At 33.8% G+C, this 22,092-nt stretch overlaps 1 protein-coding gene across 4 annotated transcripts; it reads right to left on the bottom strand.

Moving 5' to 3' along the window:
- Positions 1–1,344: 1,344 nt before the first annotated feature.
- LOC130657176 (mothers against decapentaplegic homolog 3-like) lies at positions 1,345–17,703 on the bottom strand. Of its 4 annotated transcripts, none has more exons than XM_057460141.1 (9): positions 17,434–17,703; positions 8,019–8,249; positions 7,321–7,440; positions 6,491–6,538; positions 5,756–5,944; positions 5,472–5,513; positions 5,206–5,253; positions 3,472–3,510; positions 1,345–2,862 (listed from the first exon to the last, which is right to left on the bottom strand). In XM_057460141.1, the coding sequence occupies exons 1-9, from the start codon at positions 17,612–17,614 to the stop codon at positions 2,243–2,245; spliced, it is 1,518 nt and encodes a 505-aa protein (XP_057316124.1). In that variant the 5' UTR covers positions 17,615–17,703; the 3' UTR covers positions 1,345–2,242. The 4 variants fall into 4 exon arrangements, with proteins under 4 accessions (XP_057316124.1, XP_057316126.1, XP_057316125.1 ...); XM_057460143.1 differs by having other exon boundaries at positions 5,834–5,944; XM_057460142.1 differs by lacking the exon at positions 6,491–6,538.
- Positions 17,704–22,092: the final 4,389 nt, after the last annotated feature.

Below are 22,092 nucleotides of genomic sequence, written 5' to 3'. Positions count from 1 at the left end.
CATTCCGAAAAGGATTTGGGGAGTTAGGTTTGGAAAAATTACCCAAATTGGTCCTAGGCGCACCCTAGTTACTCACGCGGTGAAAAAAGACTGACGTAACCACCTTGTTTCCAAGTTATTTGGCCTCAAAGTTTTAAGTGCACTGTAATGGCTTCATTAATTTAAAGTGAAAGATATTAACGTTAAGGGGTAAGTAGCCTCAAAATTATTAAAAAATAATAAAAAAAATATTATTACCCTGTCTAATGCAGAATTTAATGGAGATTTCGAATCTCAAAACCTTTTAAAAAAGAATAAAACCTTTGAGTATCTATCGGGTTTTAAGTTTTCGTGAGATCTCCTGAATACCTTTTCCCTTGACAACGCCCCTATCAACAACTTAAATGTACTGGTTTCTTGCCTGATACCTTGATTGTTTGTCGAAATTTAGTTGTACCGCTCGCCCGTCATGGGAGTTCGTATGAATAATATTTCATGTGCTTTCACGGGTTTTTAAGTCATAGTTTGGAAGCTATGAGCTGTGAGTAGTGTCAGTAGCTACACAGCCAAACTTGTGTCATATTTTCAAAGTCATATTTTAGGAAAATCCGCTATTTTTAGCCGTTTTCATGGCAACACAGCATAAATTTTTATTAAAAACACGATAGAAATATTTTCTTACCTGATATGCATTGCAAAAAAGTGTTTTTATTCAAATATTTATTGATCTAAATTTTGAGGCTACTCCCCCCCATAAGTGTTTTTAACATGTTCTAAAGATTGGACCTCTAAAGCCAATGTTCTAAAACTAACATTTTCCAGCAAATGTTTCAAACACAAGCGCATGAAAAATATACCTCTAGTTACAAAACCTTTTGAGATCTCAACCAACCTTGCTAGCTCAATAAAGAAACATTGGATGTATTGGTGCATGAAAACGTTTTATAAACATTCGATTCAATGCCAGAGGTACTGCTTGGAAATCAACTAATCGACACGTTACAAAAGAAGTAACCATCTTTTATTGACTAGACGGGGGCACATTACATTCCGCGACACGAACAGAAAAAAAATCAATGGGATGACCGCCATTTTATTTGGCTATTCGGCAAATCGTTTTTTGTTTTGTTCAATATTTTTCGGTCCGTAGGAGAAAAACTTTAAAGACTTATCTTTATCTGGTGATTTCTATAAAGATTCTGAACAACGAACAAATGTTTTTTCAGTTTCTTTATAGGTTAGAGATCAAAAAAATATTTTGGGCTAGAATCCGCTTTTGATAGATTTATTTTCGAATAGAAGAAGAGTTCTGGTACTCCCATGAACAATATATGATCATTGTTTTACAAGGAAAGAAACTGTAGATTGAAGTCCCTGAATCTTTTACTGATTTAATTGTTCGGTTAAAAATAAAATAAAAAACCTTTGGAAAATGTTTAAAAGAATTTATACTAAGCTCATTCATATAATAATAATAATAACTGCATCGTTTGTAATCTAGCATCTGCAACCAATCTAAATAACCAAGTCCAGCTGACAATCTTTCAAACATGAAGAGAAGAGCTCCAATTACGTAAGTCAAGAACATTGTATATAAAACATACAACAGTTGGTCAAAACAAAAATAAACAAGAAAGTTCTCCGATAAAATCAAGAGGCAGATCAAATTATAAAAAACAAAAACAAAAAGATAACCGTTCTACAACTAAACCAGCTTTTTTAAAAATATATGATATGTACAGTCGCAAAATGAATGGGTATAATTTCAAATGAATATACGTAAAATATTTTTAGATACAAAATAATTAGACGACTTTTAGCTTACTTGACGACTTAAAAAATAAACACACAGCCTTCACGTTTTCAATAATTTTTTAATGTACGCGATAAAATATTTATAAAAATCACCCACAATATTAGTATGCCAAATCGCAAAACAGAAAAAAACAACAACAACCCAACTATGATACATTTTAACACCATAAGTAGCAAATTGAAAACGGCGCTCGATCGTGTTATTTGCGCCGACTTGCGACAAGTGTACTCTGTCGCACAACACCGGAATAGCGTAACTCAGTCACCATGTTGTTTTTGATAATAACATATCCACTGTCTTTATCTGGAAATGTTTTTTATAAGAATCGACGTGTTAAGTACAAAAGCTCGTGTCAGCGCAAATAACTTTCAAGTTTGTGACAATTTTAATTGGTATGCAAAACAGATTGACCAAGAACACACCTCCAATCAAAGTACATTTTCTTGTCTATGTGGTTGAACTGACTTTATCTACAGAAGGGTCCATTTGAACAAGTACTTTATCTAGCCATTTTAAAGGTCCGCTTAATCGAATCTCAATCCAACATGGCGTACTAAAAACAGTCTGTCTTCTATACTCTGCTCCCCAACCTTTAACGAAACTCAATCGAATCATACACATCGATTTCAATTGATAAACAGCATTAAATCCAAGGTGAACCGAATCGGCCAACAATCGGGCGAATTCTTGGTTGTTGAAGATTTTTAGATTACATCCAGAAGGGATTTTACACACTGTAGCTGGATGCCAGCCGTAACGCCTGTTGCAATTCGAGCTTTGCACAAATATACTGCTCTTGCTCAGACACTCAGCAAACACTTCTCCACCGAAGTAATATAATCGCACGCCCTTTCCAATTGCTCGCCTGCATTCTTCGATTTGGTCTGTTCGATTGATGTTTGATAAAAGTCCCAAACAAAACCGATCCACGCTTGAAGGATCTGTGTAGCCGTCTACGGTTAGGACTGGTTTTGTTGCAGAGAACTCTTCGCCAATGCGCGTTCGTAACTCGTTGTATAAAATGGAGCACCAGATTTCCGGTTCTTCATACATTACAGCATCAAAACCTTGAAAAACAAAAACTATTCGAACCACGAGAAACAAAAAGTTGGAAGGCTAAACTTTTTAAAATATTTGTTGAAGTTAAATATAGCTCAAATACGTTAAATCTCCTTCTTCTTTTGTTAATTTAGGAAGGAACAAGTTGGGAAAATGTACAACGTGTTCCTCCCAAATAAAACACTCACACTTCAAGGGGATCGAAAATTCGTGTTTATTCAGTCCAAAGTCTATCAGGTGAGATTGTTTATTTGCACACAAAATTCAAATATATTGTTACAAGATGACATCAGTAGGGAAAGCAATACATGACGTCACAATACGGAATTTTTTTATCAATACCCAAATCAGGTATTGATAAACAAGAGCAAATTTAAGAGAGTATCGGTGAAAATATTCTGCAAAGTATTAGACACTCCTTTATTTTTTTATTTTAATTTGCTTAGCTGATGGACAAGTTTCGTTTCCACAAACCATAAAAGATATCTTCTCGTTCAGTTGAAGAGAAAGATGAAACCAAAACCACACTTGAATGTCTGCTACATGTCAAACACAGACATGGCTTGCTCAAAATAAACAACACACTATTTAAATCAAGAGAACGAACTTTGTATCACCTTCAGGCACAACTTCAAGATTGGGCGGTATCATCACACCTAAAAACAAATCACATAACGTACGCGATTCTTTTTTATTTCGCTTTTGTTTTTTTTTCCTTTTTTGAAAACGAAATTAAACATGTCATTGAAGAGTTCGCAAAACACAATGCTTTGTTGTACGGAATCTGTTGTTCATTCATATTGTTTAAATACACGCTTTTTTATTTTTTAAGAAGGCCAGATTTTGCCAAAAAATATGAACAAAACAAGAACTAAGGCTTAAATCATTGGTTTCAAAACTAAGAACCCGAGTTTAAATTTGATATAAATTAATCGAGCTTAATACTAAAGTTGTGCTCTGAGTATTAGAAACAAAATAATATTGGAAAAGGCTAAAAAACAACAAGCCTCAGGTAAGATCTTGTAGGTTCTTAAAAATAAAGCGTGTGGTAATAAAAAATCATTCCTAAAAAAAATTATCTCGGAAAACCTCGTGAGCAATCTAAAAATCAAGACTTAATTCTAGTCTTGAATAATAACGTTATATACCGTATTTGATCGCAGCGTTCATTTGTGGGTTGTTTATTTCAAATTTCAGGCCAGTGAGTATTCAAAACGTGTCAAAACCGCACACTTCCATGACGAAATAAAAAGAACACTATTGTTAATAAGTTCAAAAAGTTTAAAAATAAAACAGTGTCTGGCAATGCAGTGGGTCAGATGAGTCTTTGTCACATGCTGGCAACGCATTTGCTGTTCTAGTACGAAGATATATAATTTGACATTATTATCTCGTGCATTCACTGGTTCTTATTACCACCGCTTATGTCTAGACAATTAAATTCAAATCCACAAAGCACTGTCTTAACGGTAATGAGCGTTTGAAAGCACTCCTGTCTAATTAAAGTATTAAGCGTGTTATAAAATTTTAATGGAGCGAAGAAATGCGACATGCAAACCTTAAGCACGAACTCTTTCCACCACAGTGGTTAAAATATACCTTACACGTTTTTTTTTCATAAGAAAGATGCTTACACACGCGTTTTTTTATAAGAATACGTAAAGTTTGACCTCCGGCTGGTCTTACTCATTTTTCAAATCTTTTTAAGCCTGATTTGTTCTTGTTGTGTTCTTAATAATAAGAACACAACTTTGGAACTCACCCTTATTTTGTTCTTATGCTTATGTTCATAATCAATCGAGACGGATCACAAGCAATCATAAGCTTGAGAGAGAATTGCAAGAGAATTATATCCCAAATTGTTCTTATTTATGAAAAAATTGAGCCTGAAACTGTTCTTATTTTTTCCAATTTTTCAACAAAACCCGAGCCTCGAGTTGTCATTAAATAGTTTTTATAAGCAAAAAGCGTGAAATAAAGTCGTAACCTGTGTTTTTAAAAAGGCTTAATACTGCTGGATTTTGTGAAGGCTTTAAGAAAACCATGCTTTCTTAAAAATTCTTTTCATGTTTTCCAGCGATATGTATATAATATGTGTGTAATAGCGCATAACACCCGCTACATATTTGCAGCGCAAGCGGGCTCCATGTGATCCCACTTGATGAGTGAACTAACAAAAAACATTTTTTCAAAGGAAATTCTGCAGGATACAATTTTTTTACTGGCGAGTCAGCCAACCACAAAATGTCTGAACAACATACAGAAAGCTTTGTTACGAGTTTCATAATCATTATTTTGTTTTCAAAATGCTTTGATGAAAAACTTTATTTTAAGCTATTTAGCAAACTTACCTGGCAGTGACATATCCACGTCAGTCATATATCCTTGACTTGAAGTACCTGTGCAAAGTACAAACAATATGTGAGGCCATATAATTTCTCAAAAAACGTGTCGACAATGATTTTGTAAGAGCAGGTGACTAAGCGTAATAAATTATCACTTTTACTTAGTTTTTCCCCAGAGTTTTTGGGACCTAGTACAACCAACGAGTTAATAGGGTATAATTACCAACATATCTAACTGCAGAGTTATTACATTCTTTGCAACTGTTACTTACCAGATACTGGTGACAATAAGTTGATACTTCCAGTTGACATGGCTAAATATAGACAAAAGAACCCCCTTACACACACTCCTTTGCTAAAAAGGTATAATGAAAATTTAATACACGCATACTGATAGACTTTAAAAAAATAGCCTAAAAATTTTGTTTTTGTAGACATTTTCCTACATATCAATGAAATTGTTAACATTCCAGACTTTTTTCTGATATTTTGGCTTTTTCTGACATTCCAGACAGAGTTAACACCCAATAAAAAAGGTTCTTTAAAATATCTATACCTCCAGGAGACTGTTGGCTATTTGTACCATAATTCATAACCATATTTTGTTGCTGTTGTGAATACGCATTGTTTTTACCTGGTGACTGTGTGAACGAGGACTGGCGACTAAGTTGTTTTTGGTCCTGTGAAGAAATACTGGATACTGAAGAATGAGGGGAATGACGGATTTGTGATGGTGAGTCAATATCTAAATCCAATCATATTATACAAATACCAAGAAATGCAGATGCTAAAAACGTTGAGTTACTAAACTTTGTAGTGCTGATACTAGAAATGTTGCATGGTACAGGCAAAAACTAGAGTTTCCTTATTTATAACAATTTTTAAGACGTGTGCAAGATATTGCACATTTATTTCAACACATTTTGCTTTTTATACTATGAAACAATGACAAAGCATTATCTTCATAATTTTTGTCTTTTTTTTTTAAACAAAAGATTTTATTAGTAATTAATTTTTAGCAACCATACATTTGCAAAAAAAAAAAAGATGGATTCTGTCTTCTAAGAAATGACTTGAAAAAATGTCTGACATAAAAAACCCACATGCAGTTGATAACATTAGTCTGGATGAACTAATGCTCATTTCCTCTTGTTTTTATTAAATAAAAACAAAAAGGAGAAAAAGTCACAGAAATGTTTTTGTGTGGTCACCTTCATATAACATTAACTATTTTCTTTTCCTTATGTAAAACTAAAACATGTACTTTTAAAAGCCTGAAAAGCCTACTTACTGGAAGGGCTATTTGCACCAATTGAAGCGATTGGAACGGGAGATAATACTTAAAATAAATAATATATATCTATAAATCAATGAAATAGAAGGCACGGTAGTAGAAATACCTGTCAATTCTTTTAAAAATATCAGTCCTTTTTTAAAGAAATTTAATTTTTGCAAGGGACATGTATCTGTCATGTTTTAATTACTTGCAAGAAAAATGATTAAATCATTCATTTAAGTTGATCACATCTTGGGAATACAAAAGTTTAGCATTATTTTCTTGCAAGTTTAACTGAATGTTGCTCCTGTATGGAAGCATGCATTTGTAAAACAAAAACACACTGCCAATATGTAACAACAGTTTGTTGACACGAGGCAAATGGCAGCAACTTTATGGAATAAGGGCTGATGCATAGATTTCTTTTAGCAATTTAAATGAAGCATTTAAGCAGGATTTTTTTTGCCTATTGGACTGTATCAAAAAAACTCTGAATAGACAAAACACTGGTGTTTCTTGGGTTTGTGCTCTACTTGGGAAACATGATAAAACTACCCAATCTCCACAGATTTGTTTCTTTTTATCACAGTTTTAAACTTTTGCCTCTCCCTCTGGGTTTTATCTCATTAAAAAAAGGAGTAAGAAATTCAGAAGTCACGAAATCTAATTAGCCATAGTGAAGATTAAAATTTTATTTTTAATTTTTTTCATGCAATAATTAGTTTTGCCGAAAATTAATTCACTTGTATGAAACTTAATTCTTGATTTACTATGGTTATTTATCCCATGACATTGAAAACAGCTCCAGCTAGCAGAGTGATATGAAATTTAATTTAAAAACTTACAGCTTTCATCTTCAGGAATTGTAACATTACCAGGTCGATGAACTTCGTCTGGCTGCGGAGCATCTGAGCATGGTTCTGATGTCTCAAAAGTTTTTCGTGGTACAAGTATGGGTGGCATTACTAACAGAGAGAAATGATGAAACAAATAACACTCATTTTTGTTGCTAAACCTCTATGAAAATAAAACCAAACATCAACAAGCACTAACTATATCATGAAAAATGTTCATAGGTTTTTACTAAAGACCTGATCTTGATTGACATTATTAGTTTTCAGTCATTTCAAATTATTGTTTTAAACATTTTATTTTTAACTATGGACTATATTTTTAAATTCCAAAATTATTAAATTTTAGTTCTCACTGCAATAAGCTTCACCATATACCACAACAAAGAGACACCTACAATGTTTTAAACTCAGAGAGTTGCTTATTTCAAACAAGATTTAAAGTGAATAAAATGTTAAATTAAACTTTGGCAGCCAGACTAAACAAAATGATGATGCACGCTTTTTCAGGAGAGGAGTGTAATAGGACACAAATTGGTGTTGATAGGACAAGCAAAATGCAAAATTGTAAAAGGTTAACCAATGTTGCACATCCTGAAAGTACACCTACCATGTACTTATTGCTGAAAACATACCCAAACCTTCCTGAAGAAGGCCTAATGATATATGACATTAAAATGTTTACAACTTACCTGGAGTTTCCACTCTTTGATAATGGTATGGATTGACACATACCTCTGAGCGCTTCAAATTAAATGCAAATTGACAAGAATCTATTGCCCGCAATTCATGGTGACTTTGAAGGTCTGGCCAGCGCCATAAACGAACATATATGACATGAGGTAGACCTTTGCGATGTGACACTTGTAGCCTACCATCTAAGCTGCGAGGAATGGTTACACATCTAGTGTGTTCACCTTGACCTAAATGAATTTAAATTTTTTGGTTATGCAAAGAAAGTAAGAAACATTATATACACCAAGAACTTCACAATCGTGGATAAGTTTTAAAACTACAAAAAAAACCTTTTTTTATTTAAGTCATACCACTTTGTTTCCACGCCATGGTTAATTTGAAGGATTTCGCAAAATTTTGCGATTGACAAAACATACACATTCTTGGGTGTTAAAAACTAAAACTATTTGTCGCTCGTACTTAAAAAGCAAATGGTTTAATTGACTCAAAAATTTTGGGTACATCCTCTTTTTATGTCACATTCACTGCAATTATTAATAACTTAACATGGTGTAATCCATTAATTTAAAACAGGGGCAATAAGTTCAATTAAGAATTTTATAAAATCAAGAGAAAAAAAATTTGTTCTCAGATGCTTAAAAAAAGCTCTTTCCAGATTATAACTACATGTGGTGTTGACAAAAATTGTTTATAAGTAAACAAAGCATTCAAATCCTAATAATCATTTCTAAACAGTTTTTCTAACAAATGTTTGGTTGAAAATACAATTTTTCTTAAGAATAGTATATTTTATCTTTCTTTGTGGTCATCACCATTACTACTTATACACCTGTGTACAATATTTTAAAAAGAAAAGATAATGCTTTTTTTCATTCTCATAAATATATTCCATATGTAAAGTTATACTACATTTATAATGCAATGATTCTGTGTTTTTGTGTAACTGCTGATGAAATACAGTTCTACATCGTTCACAGTCTCCATTCTACCTCATTGTTTCTTACATAATGCTGCCATTTTAATTCTTTTGCCATGAGATCACGTGACTATGAGCACTGGTTAGTTGAATGATAACCACTCCTGAGACCTTTAACAGCAGAAATTGTTTGCTGAAGAAAAGGCAGAATAAAAAATTGTGAATGGGAACAGTTTGTTAAAGAATTAAAGAATGCGAAATGGTAAATGGTTGCAAACAAGTCAGGAATATAGTAAAAATACAGAATAAAAGATTGTGAATGTCTGTGCTTGTTTAAAAAATGAGTTATGTTATTTTTTGAAAATTGTTTTTATATGAATACCGATGTTACTTTTTTCTCTATCGATTAATACTTTATTTGTTCTACGGTTTAGGTCCTGAATAAGAAACAAATTATTTCAACTCTTATGTCTATACAAAAGGCTATCTCCTTCTTACATCTGATAAGAGGATTGCACAATTAATTCAAAGGTTTCTATTTAAGTCTTATGCTTTGTGCACACACTTATTGTTTCAAATTATAAGCAAAAAATATGTAGAATGCAAACAACTTGTTAAAAATTCCCTAAGGGTTTTAATGTCTTTTTATATTCATTTATTCCATTCGTGTTTACAAAGCATGGTCTAATTTAGGCATGTTCGGAAATTCTATCATTTAATTTTAACGGTTGGTAAATATAGCACTTGATTTTCAGTTAATCCTGAGCTCCAGTGACATTTTTAATCACATGACACATCACGTTAATAATAGGTTGTTTTGATATTGCCATGCGGTATCTATGCTATTTTAAAATTTTATTTTATTTTGTCTTTTGCGTAGTTTCACAAAAGTTTAATTTAAAAATTTTCTTATACAAAATTCATGGTTAATTAACTTTTGTTCCTTCGATGCAGTTTCTTTGTTATAAATAACTACGGTCAAAGTTGCGGACAATTACTTTGCGTTGTCTATTTCATTGAAAAGTTTTAATTATTCGCGCCTTTTCAAGGAAATTAACAGAAACAAGTGTTTAATAATAGAAGGAGAAATTTTGTTTCATCTTCAAACCATTTATATATTTTAATGACAACAATAAACCTGGATGTGCTTATTTTTTTGCTGAAACTTATTGTTTTTTAAACTGAACAAAGAGTGTAAGAAAATATCAAATTTAGTTTTTTAAAAGCTATTTGCAAGGAGGAGCCTCTTTTTTACATCAAACTCAGGCCGTAAAAATGCACAAATTATTGTTAAATATATGAATTTTACGAGAAAGCGGTGTAACACTACTTCCGATAAACTATAATATAAAAAATAAAAAAGTGTAATTTACACTGCTTTCGTGTATATTTCCGGGGACTATGACTACTTCAGAGTAATTTAATAACAGATGCGCGAAATAATTTCATAACAGATGCGCGAAATAATTTCATCAACAGATGCGCAAAATATTTTCATTAACAGATAGGCTAAATATTTTTATTAACAGATGCGCAAGATAATTACGTCAGCTAATTCCCGTGGATTGTTCTACGGGTTAACGACTAGTATGTTTATATTACAGATGACCACACAGAGAAAATTTTGTTTTTGTTTTAAATTTAATTTTCAGCATGCAAAGAATTTAGTGCAACTGATTTTCGTTATGAAAACGCTTGCAGCAAGTTTTTTAGCGTGGTTTTCTTTTAGATAATAGTTCGCAACAAGATTTTTGTCAAATTTATTTACTTTTTCGCAATGAGAAAAAACATAAAATATATATCTTATTCATTGGTTTGTTTTTATATTGGTGAAAATTTTGCTTAACTGTTAGCTGTTTTTTTAACTTAATTGCTTGTTTATACAAAATTGCTGTTTAAAATTTACATTAAATTTTAAGAAAAATAAATTCACAACTTTTTTTTCAGATCATTTTATTTCTTCATATTTATACCATATTGTACTTCAGCATATTTAAGCTTCTACTCAGAATTGTTTTGAAATGGGCTCTCGACGCAGGGCTAGTTTATCCTTAAGGAAGAGCAAGTTGGATGTTAAAAATGGGAGATTTCCGAGAGCTTAAAAAAAGCAGGCTTAACTTAGCTTCAGACATGTTTTTCACTAAGGGCCTTCTTTTTGACAAATAACATTGTCTCTGACAATACAGTTTGTTTATGTGTTTGGTTGTAATATATAATGGTGAGTTTGTCTAGCCTTACTAATACATACAAATTTTCATGATAGCAGAGTTTGGTATGTAGTTTAATAATAGCAAGTGGGTTTTTAAACCCACCATGGTGGGACGAAGACAACAAAGAGTATTTGTTATGGCTCCGAGAAGTCAAGGCATGGAAAGTTGCCACTACTGGTGTAACTGGACTGAAAGTTGTTCGTGGTTTATAATTATCACTGCATCTTCCCTGTGGAAGTGAATTTGGAGGCAGGTATTTGATTCCTGGATACAGAGGACATGATAGGTCATGATGGATAAAAAAAGGTGATGCGTCTAACGATGAGAGAAGTTGATGGGGATTAACCATATAAGATGTACAAACAAGTTAAAAAAGGCACCAGGAATATTTTGGAAGTGCTGTAGTCACAAGTACTCAGTCATCCAGCACAGTTCAGCCTGCTGTGGTAAAACAAGACCCTTTTTTTGCCACACTAGATGAGTATGAAACATATGTTGCATGGAAACAATATTGATCTGAAAATAGTAACTCATCAAATAACAGTTACCGTGGACAAGGTCGTGAAGAATTGCAACATCACAACCCCCTAAATGCTGGTGGGAAACCACTAACATGTCTGATTTGTCATTCAATTGCACATTTTGCTGGAGATTGCCTACATTGTTCTGAGAAACAGGCATCTGATGCGTTTATGGCAGCTGGTGTTGCATTTAAATATATGATTCTGGATACAGGCTGCCCACAAAATGTTGCAGGAATAGTCTGGATATAGTGTTTTCTTGATTCCATAAGTACTTATATGTTCAAGGCTGTCAAAAAGCTTGATAGTAAAAACAAATTTAAATTTGGTGGTGGACGAGTCATGAAATCTTTGTACACAATTACAGCTCCTGTTTTGTTTGAAGTCACATCCTTAAAATTCGATGTAGTTGACACTGATCTTCTTCTTCTACTTGGGAAGCAAACTATGAAAGCATGGAATCTACTCATTTGTATAGGAAATGACACTGCTGAAGTTATAATAAATTGTGTTAAGAAGAATGTTGAGCTCTTCACATCCCATACTGGACACTGGTGTATAAATGTGCAGCCAGGTTTTCCAGTTGAAGAACTGGATGTAATGTTTTCTGTCAGTGAACCGCCCAAGCATAAAAAAAACATGCTGCCAAATGCCTGCACTGCCAATTTTGCCATCCTCCTTTTAAGTTTCTAAAGAAAGTTTTCAGTGTCCTTGATAAGTCTGACAAGAAACTTTTGGACATTCTGCATAAATATTCTTAAAATTGTCTAGTGCATAAGCAGTACAAACTGACCATTCCAAGGCAAGCTGTGGGCAACTTAATTGATCCAGATAAAATGAAATTTAATGAAATAGTTAGTATGCTGATCCTGATTTCATATATACCGAAAGAAAAAAGCATTGTTGTTGCAAAGATTATGGAACTTTGGTTACCCATATTATATAGGGGAATTCACAAATAATGAAATGCAAGAACTTAGTAATCAATTTGGAATAAACATCAAGCACACTGCTGCGTATAGTAGTCCTTGGGCAAATGGTCTGAATGAACGCAACCACACAACAGTAGATATAATGATACAGAAAATGCTGGAAGATCACCCAAAGTTATTGGAATCACTGCCATTGTAGCATGCTATATCTGTAGGCAATTGTTGTATGTTTGAAAATGGATTTACACCAGCACAGTTAGAAATAGGGCAAAAGCCATCAGCTTTCCATGATGAACTTTCTGTCTTAGAAGGCATTACTACCAACTCTGTACTAGCCCAGCATGTCAATGCTATTGCTGCAGCCAGAAAAGCTTTTGTGCAAGCAGAAAAAAGCTTAAAGCTTCGCAAGGCTTTAAAGCATTCTGTTCGTGAGTATGCAGATGTCTTTTATTAACCTAATAACCAGGTCTTCTATAAGTTACCAGAAAATTGGCGCTGGCAAGGGCCTCCTTACTGTCATTGATGCATATGGTAAAGTTGTAATAATTTGTCATGGCAGTGTTCTTCGCCGTGTTCATCCAGGTCGTTTACAGCCTGTTAATGAAATTGGCCACTCCTCATCACATCACCACTCCTTGTCACAGCAACCAGTGGGAAATAGTCAACCAAATATTACTCAAAATCAGCCAGCACAGTATGAGCAGCACCACATTGTAGAAAAAGAAGCTGAACAGGAAGTACAACATTCTAATGAACATGTTGCAACTCAACAACCAGAATCTGGCCCTGTTACCAGGCTTCAATTGTCTCTACCGAAGCGACAACAGATGATGCAATACAAATGTCCTGATGGAGAATGGAAAGAAGTAAAAATTGTAGGTCCTGTTGAAAAAAAAGGGTAGGATCCACAAAGATTGGGTACGGTACCGCTTGAATGTAACTTTACATGTACACAAGTTTTACGACCTCATGTAATGATCTCATGTCTACATAGAGAACCTTCACATATCTTTTGTTTACACACAAACTTAATTGCTTTCTATTGTTATCTTTGTGTGCGAGCCATAACAATAAGATTTGATGAATCCTTTTGTTCTTACATGTAACATGCATGCTATTGTTTAAAAGTGTTAGTGATCACAAAAGCTATTAAAAGATAAATATTTTTTAAAAAATGAATGAACATGCGTAAAGCGTTAAATATTTTGTGTATAATGTAAAATCGTGTTTATGTGAAAAAGGTAAAATCAAAGCAATTATACTAAAACTTTTTAAAATAGCTTTGTAACTTGCGCATTGCTACCTGTTTTTTATTTCTATCTTGAGAACACTGTTTCAATACGCATGTGCCATGATTTTTGTGCATGTGGCTAAAAATAGTAGTTTTGAATACTAGTTTTGGTCAATCAAATTAAACTTACCTGACGAAGATTAAAATAAATAAAGTAAATTGCCATTTTCGTCAATCCTAAGTTTTATTAATTTTTGTTGCGTTGCGTTTTGTTGCAATGCCGTAGATCGTTTAAAAATAATGGAAACAGCATTGTAGAAAGCGAAAGATTGCCGAAGATCGTTTAAAAGTCATGAAACAGTATCGTGGAAAGCGAAAATATCGCCAAAGATCATTTAAAAATTATGGAAACAGCATTGTAGAAAGCAAAATATTGCCGTAGATAGCTTAAAAATCATGATAAACAGGATACTAGAAAGCAAAAACATCTGTAAAAAGATGGTGGAGACCTTCTCTAAAAACAAAAGATAATACATTGCCGTTAATGAGTAGAAACAATAAAAACTTAAAGCTTTGTTAAATTTTATATATTTTTTCCATTGATCCCTTGACGGCTATAGCAATATTAGATACAACAATGAGTTACACAAAGTTCACATGAGCTAATTAAAATCCGCATGTGACACATGAACTCTATTGTATAGGTTAACAATAACAACGAAAGTTCTGACGCTACCAAAGGTTCGTGCGAAGGTGATAAATATTGTGCACATGTAAAGTTACATTTAAGCGGTAGTATAGGTGGTAGACTGTCTAAAACTGAACCAGACATTTCCCTGATTTACCCTGTGATACTTCCAAAAAAGAGTGTATCTCGACACTTATCACAAGAGAATGTCATGAAGCTGTCAAACACGCTGGACATGGGTTCACAATCAACAAAAGTCAGAAGAAGAGGATTGGTCATCATTTGCAACTCATTTGTACGACATCTTATCTACATGTGTACACTCAGAGGTCAAGCAGCCACCCAAAAGATGGCGGACCTCCCAACAGGGCACTTAAGGAGTCTCCCCTCTTCACTGCCTGCAGAGCAGACTGTTATGGTCTATTTATTATTAAGGAATAGAAAAAGGAACTGAAGAGATACAATGTAATTTTTATATGTTTTGCCTCAAGAGCAATTCACATTGAGTCGAGCAATACATTGGACACCGACTCTTTCATGCAAGCGTTACAACGATTCATCTCTTGACGTGGCAACGTTCATAAAATCCACAGCGACAATGGTTCAAATTTTGTTGGAGCCCAAAATGAGCTTCAAAGTGCAATTAATGAGTTAGGCGATGAGCAGATCATGAAGTTTCTACAAATGTTAGGTGGTGATTGAATTATGGAAACGTCACAACCATACCATTTGTGAGATTCCAAACTCAATTCTGATAACACACAATCAAAGTCTTGATGAAGAATCGTTTAGAACCTTTGTGGTTGAGACAGAACCAAAAATCAACTAAAGTCCATTGAGTCCTCTTTTGTTGTCACCATCAAATCTGCTGGCTATGAAATCAAACGTCATACCCCCTCCACCTGGTGTATTCGATTCACGGGAGATCAGCAGTCAACGACGTTGGCAACGTATACAGCGTTTGTTGAACAAGTTTTGGTCTCACTGGCTGAAGGTATATTTGCAAACTTTACAACAACGCACAAAATGGCAAAAAAAAAATGTAATGTTGTGCTGTTAAACTAATATGCTACACGAAACAACTGGAAGATGCACATAGTATGGGCAACATTACAAACACCTTATTTTGAAATTGGTTTTACCTGTTGAAGTTGATAAGAATTTACCAAAGAGCCGACATATATAATTTTCTTTAATTCCATTACATATTGATTGTAAGTAGTATTTCATGTTTCAAGATGGCATCTCGAGGGGAAGCCATGTGGCAGCCCTGTGAAGACAAAACATGGATAAAGCATTGCACTGTCCTTCAAGTTGCCTCACAAGATATAAGCAATTAGATCTAGTACTGTCTTTTTCTCCCTTCAAGACTATCATCTCTGTGCCGTTTATGTTAAAATCACATACAAAGTTTTTGAGTTCTGTGTTGTATTGTTATGTTAGTTGATGATGGTTTCTGTGGTGTGTGGTTTGTAAAAAGTGGTTTAGTAAGTTTGTGTATATTGTTTTTTCTTAGTTTTTAGTTCTACGTGTTTTCAGTTGTTTTTTTATTCTACTACTTGGTACTTTTTTATAAGTTTCTGTTTTTGTTCTCAGTTTTATGTGAACATTGAGTATTTAACTGTGTGGTTGTTTTTTGTTTTTTGTTTGGATGACCCAACTTTAATAAAACTGAAAGCATGCAATGACATCTCTTTAATATACAATGACATTGAATTGGCTTCGCCATGCCATATCTGTACTACTGTTCACCAACATGGTGTAATACTAATAATTTATCTTTAAAAAAAGTAAAGAAATTATATTTTAACAGAAATACTTTCTTAGGTAGAGATTTAATTTCAACTCAAGTATTTCCATCTTTAAAGCTATTCATGAAAAGGGTAGGGGTTGGGGTTCTAACTATGATGTTAGTTTCTCATAGAAGTGGTTGAAGTGTTTCAATAGAACATTTGTATATTACTCTCCAAAGCCTTTTCCTAATAATACCAGAAACACAATTTTAAATTATTATATATAACTTTTACATTCCTCTAATGATAAAAATTAACCTTATTTTCTTTTCTTTTAACTCAATTGAATAATTCTGAATTATAATAATCCTAAAAAGTCGCTCCCTCAGTGGAAGAGGATTATTATTATTGAGTAGTTTGTGGGTAGGTATGTCAAGTTTGACGTTTTTTCTATGGCATTTGACTTTTAAAAACCATTAAGAAAAAATAAAAATCTACAATAAACATAAAAGGTATTCTTATGCATTCTTTTGTGGTTGCAAATTTCATCTCCATTCTAAATCTTTGTTGTTGTTTAAACATCACTAGCAATGCCTGGAAACAGGGCCGTGAATAAACATGTGGATACTGTTTCATGTGCCATACGAGGGACTTTTAACAAAAACAATATTACAATAATCAATTATTTTACGTCCCTAGACACAGGAGAGTAAGCAAAAATACAAATAAAAGACCAGCGACGAGGTAGAGGTACAGCTATCATTAAACCTTGTCCGTACTTCGAGAATGTCGCAACTATGTGCTTTTTGCATTTGCCACATTATTGATTGGCGTTTCTGGCAATGGGTAAGTTGAGAAAGAAACTGATGTTTTTATGGCAATTCGAGTATGGACAATGCCCTTTTTAATGAGAGCTTACACTAGGTTTTAGAACCACCTTTGTGTTTCTTTCTTAGGAATTATAGCTAGCTACAGGATAATTATTATTATTATTATTATTATTATTATTATTATTATTATTATTATTATTATTATTATTATTATTATTATTATTTTAAGAAATTGGCAGGATGGCTAGCTAGCTAGCTAGCTATAGCTATACCCTCAATGTTTGTTTGACCAACAACAAAATACAAAAAGCTGCCAATACATCAAAAACAGGCTAAAGACATTAGGCTACCTTGTGTAGTTATGGACTTTTCAAGTTCTTCCAATCCTCCAGATCCCGATTTTTTTAACTTTTTAACTAAACTCTTAACAGCTTTTTCTGACCAGTGCTCTTCATCATTGCCAACTTTCCACTGCAGAAGTCTTCGTACAATTGAAGTATTAAAATTGAGGATCGAGTTCAAAGCTGTCATGGCATATACTCATCCTAATAAAAAAATCACAACCTTTGTTGAGTTCGCATAGCTGTAGTGCTGTCCCACACAAAGTGGAATCTTATACTGCGTTGGGCGATAATATTTGTCTGGCTTCCGTCGCCCAACGTTTAAAGCTTTTGCCCTACATAATGCATGTATGAAACATCGCTGAACTAGGCAATTTTTAAATGTTTTATTAGATAAGACTAGTCGATAAGGCCCGTGGAAAAATCCACTGAGGCAGTATAAAAATGAAAAAAAAGCGTCACTTAAATTTTTTTGACGTCAGCAACCCATCTAGAAAAAAAATAATTGAGAAGCTTGTTTTCACGTTGCCTTATTGTGTAGAGCTTAAAGCGCTGATATCATGCATATGATCACGTCCTTTTAATGAGCGGTTAATGAGATATAAAGGTTTAAAAATTTTGCTGACGTCAGCAATGACCCGTCAAAACCTAAAACTTTTTTTTAGAAATTTGTATACCTGTTGCCTTCATCACATAGATCTTGAAACGTTGATCAAGAAAATGTATAGGATCATGTACTTTTGACAAACGGCTGCAGAGATATTAGGATTTGAAACATTCTCGTCCCCAGAGCTCCTTGAGAATAAAACCTCAAAAGTTTATCTCAAAGAGCTCTGGGGTCGAGAATTTCGACATTCCGAAACGGATTCGGGGATTCAGGTTTGGGAAACTTACCCAAATTGTTCCCAGGTGCTCCCTAGTTACCCACGCGGTGAAAAATTATTGACGTCATCACCTCGTTTCCAAGTTATTTGGCATCAAAATCTTAGGTGCATTGTAATGGCTTCGTAAAATTAATATAAGATACTAGTCGATAAAGCCCGTGGAGAAATCCACTTAGGCAGGAGGACAATGTAAAAATTGGTTATTTTAGACCTTTTGCTGATGTCAGCAGTGCATATGCGAAAACAAATTGACGAAATTCAGTTTATCCGTTGTCTCTATTGTGTGGAGCTCTCGACACGCTCTCATGAAGAGAATGTATGTGATCATGGGATTTTGATGAACGGTTAATGATATATAAGGGTTTAAAAATTATGCTGACGACAGCAAAGATCCGCGAAAACACAAAATTATTTTTTAGAAATTTGTATACCTGTTGCCTTCAACTTATAGGTCTTTAAACGCTGATCAAGAAAATGTATAGCTATAGGATCATAAACTTTTGACATTCGGTTACGGAGATATGGTGGTTTAAATGATTTGTGATGACGTCATCAACCCGTCCTTTCCGAAACGGATTCGGGGACCCAGGTTTGAGAAAATTACCCAAATTGGCCCTAGGTGGTCCCTAGTTACCCGCGCAGTGAAAAATCATTGACGTCACCATCTCGTTTCCAAGTTATTTAGCCTCAAAGTTTTAGGTGCACTGTAATGGCTTCATTAATTTAATATAGGATATTGACGTTAAAGTAGTGTTATTTTCGTCGCGCCGTAACGTCAGAAAATTTGACATATTAGAGATGCATTTTTCGGCAACATCAAAGGAAAATGAAGACATCCACTTCGCCTGTCACAGACACACGGACACACTTAGCGTATTATTATAGAGACTAGTCGATAGGGCCCGTGGAGTAATCCACTTAGGCAGAACGACAATGGAAAAATAGGTTGTTTTAGATTATTTGCTGATGTCAGCAGTGCAAATACACAATAAATAAATTGAGAAACTTGTTTTCATGTTTCCTCCATTGTGTAGAGCTTACACAGCTGATCAAGAAAATGTATATAATCGTGTGGTTTTGATGAGCGATTAATGAAATGTAAGGGTTTTAAAAGTTTGCCGACGTCAGCAATGGCCCGTCAAAACCTAAAATTTTATATTAGAAATTTGTATACATGTTGCCTTCATCGCATAGATCTTGAAACGCTGATCAAGAAAATGTATAGGATCATGTACTTTTGATAAATGGTTGCAGAGATATTAGGGTTTGAAGGTTTTTTCATGACGTCATCAACCCGCCCATTCCGAAACAGATTCGTGGACCCAGGTTTGGGAAACTTACCCAAATTGGTCCCAGGTAGTCCCTAGTTACCCACGCGGTGAAAAATCATTGACGTCACCACCTCGTTTCCTAGTTATTTGGCCTCAAAGTTTTAGGTACACTGTGATGGCTTTATTAATTCAATATAGGATATTGACGTTAAAATAGTGTTATTTTCGTCGCGCCGTAACGTCAGAAAATTTGACATATTAGAGTTGCATTTTTCGGCAACATCAAAGGAAAATGAAGACATCCACTTTGCCTGTCACAGACACACAGACACACTTAGCGTATTATTATATAGACTAGTCGATAAAGCCCGTGGAAAAATCCACTTAGGCAGGAGGACAATGTAAAAATTGATTATTTTAGACTTTTTGCTGACGTCAGCAGTGCAGATACAAAAAAGAATTAGCGAAGTTTAGTTTATTGGTTGCCTGTAATGTGTAGAGGCTAAAACCCTCATGAGAAAAATGTATAGAATCATGGGTTTTCGACGAACGTATAAGGAAATATAAGGGTTTGAAAATTTGGCTGATGTCAGCAAAGACCCGCAATCACACATAAAAATTTTTTCCAGAATTTTATATATCTAATGTCTTCATTGTATAGATCTTGAAAAGCTGATCAAGAAAATGTATAGGATTATGTACTTTTGACAAACAGTTTCAGAGATATTAAGGTTTGAAGATTTTTTGATGACGTCATCAACCCGTCCATTCCAAAACGGATTCGGGGACCCAGGTTTGGGAAAATAACCCAAATTGGTCCTAGGTGGTCCCTAGTTACCCACGCGGTGAAAAATCATTGACGTCACCACCTCGTTTCCTAGTTATTTGGCCTCAAAGTTTTAGGTGCACTGTGATGGCTTCATTAATTTAATATAGGATATTGACGTTAAAGTAGTGTTATTTTCGTCGCGCCGTAACGTCAGAAAATTTGACATATTAGAGTTGCATTTTTCGGCAACATCAAAGGAAAATGAAGACATCCACTTTGCCTGTCACAGACAGACGGACACACTTAGCGTATTATTATAAGAGATTGACGTTAAAGTAGTATTATTAACGTCGCGCCGTAACGTCAGAAAATTTAACATATTAAACATGAATTTTTCGGCAACATCAGAGGAAAATAAACACATTCACTTTGCTTATTACAGGCACACGGACACACTCTCCGTATTATTATATAAGAAACTAGTCGATAAAGCCAGTGAAAAAATCTACTTAGGCAGGATAACAGTGAAAAAGAACAGTTATTTAAATTTTAATGACGTCATTAAGGACTCGTCAAGACACAAAATATTTTTATTAGAAATTTGTTAACTTGTTGCCTCTACTGTATAGAGCTTGAATAGCTGATCAAAATAAGTTTATCTCAAAAAGCACTGGTGACGAGAATGTAGGATCATATGTTTGGGACGAACAACAAAGAAGATATAAGAGTTTAAAAAGTTTGGTGACGTCAAAGACAAACAAATACACGAAAAAAAATTTTTAGAAAATTATATACCCGTGTTGTTTTCATCGTCTATATCTTGAAACGCTGATCAAGAAAATGTCTAGGATCATGTACTTTTGACAAACGGTGGCAGAGATATTGGCGTAGGATTTTTCTGCAATTTTTTTTTTCTGCATTTTTTTTTTAATTTTTTTTTTATTATCATTATCATTATCATTATCATTATCATTATCATTATCATTATCATTATCATTATCATTATCATTATCATTATCATTATCATTATCATTATCATTATTATTGTTATTATCATTATCATTATTATTGAATTTCCGCGCCCGAAGGCGTAGGAAATTCTTTAAAACCGTCGTTTTTTTCGTTCGGAGCATTTTTTGAGAAAAAATCAACCCTGGGATTTCACGTTCATCTGAGAGGAGGATAGTATTGAGCTGACTAACTAACCCTGTCCCAAATGGTCAATTAAACGTCACAGATTAAAACTTCGTACCCAAGCTCCCTAAGTACTGGGAAATCATCTAAATGATGTTTCAGGCCAAAATTGGACAAAATTTGGCACACTTAACAAAAAAGGTATGCTGAACATAATGGTGACATCATAATTTTGATTTTTGTCACCTAAATGTCATTTTAGGCCAAAATTTGTTCAAAAATTAAAACTACTTTATTTTCAACAAAATTGGGCACAGTTAACAAATAAAGTATGCTGAACATGATAATGACATCAAAATTTTGATTTCTTGTTACCTAAATGTCATTTTAGACGAAAATTGGTCCAAAAATTAAAACTACTTTATTTTCAACAAAATTTAGCACAGTTAACGAATAAAGTATGCTGAACATGATGGTGACATCAAAATTTTGATTTCTTGTTACCTAAATGTCATTATAGGCGAAAATTGGTCCAAAAATTAAAACAACTTTATTTTCAACAAAATTTGGCACAGTTAACAAATAAAGTATGCTGAACATGATGGTGACA

This window comes from Hydractinia symbiolongicarpus, chromosome 9 (assembly GCF_029227915.1).
Source record: "Hydractinia symbiolongicarpus strain clone_291-10 chromosome 9, HSymV2.1, whole genome shotgun sequence".
NCBI lineage: Eukaryota > Metazoa > Cnidaria > Hydrozoa > Anthoathecata > Hydractiniidae > Hydractinia > Hydractinia symbiolongicarpus.
This window is presented reverse-complemented; position numbering and strand designations above follow the sequence as displayed.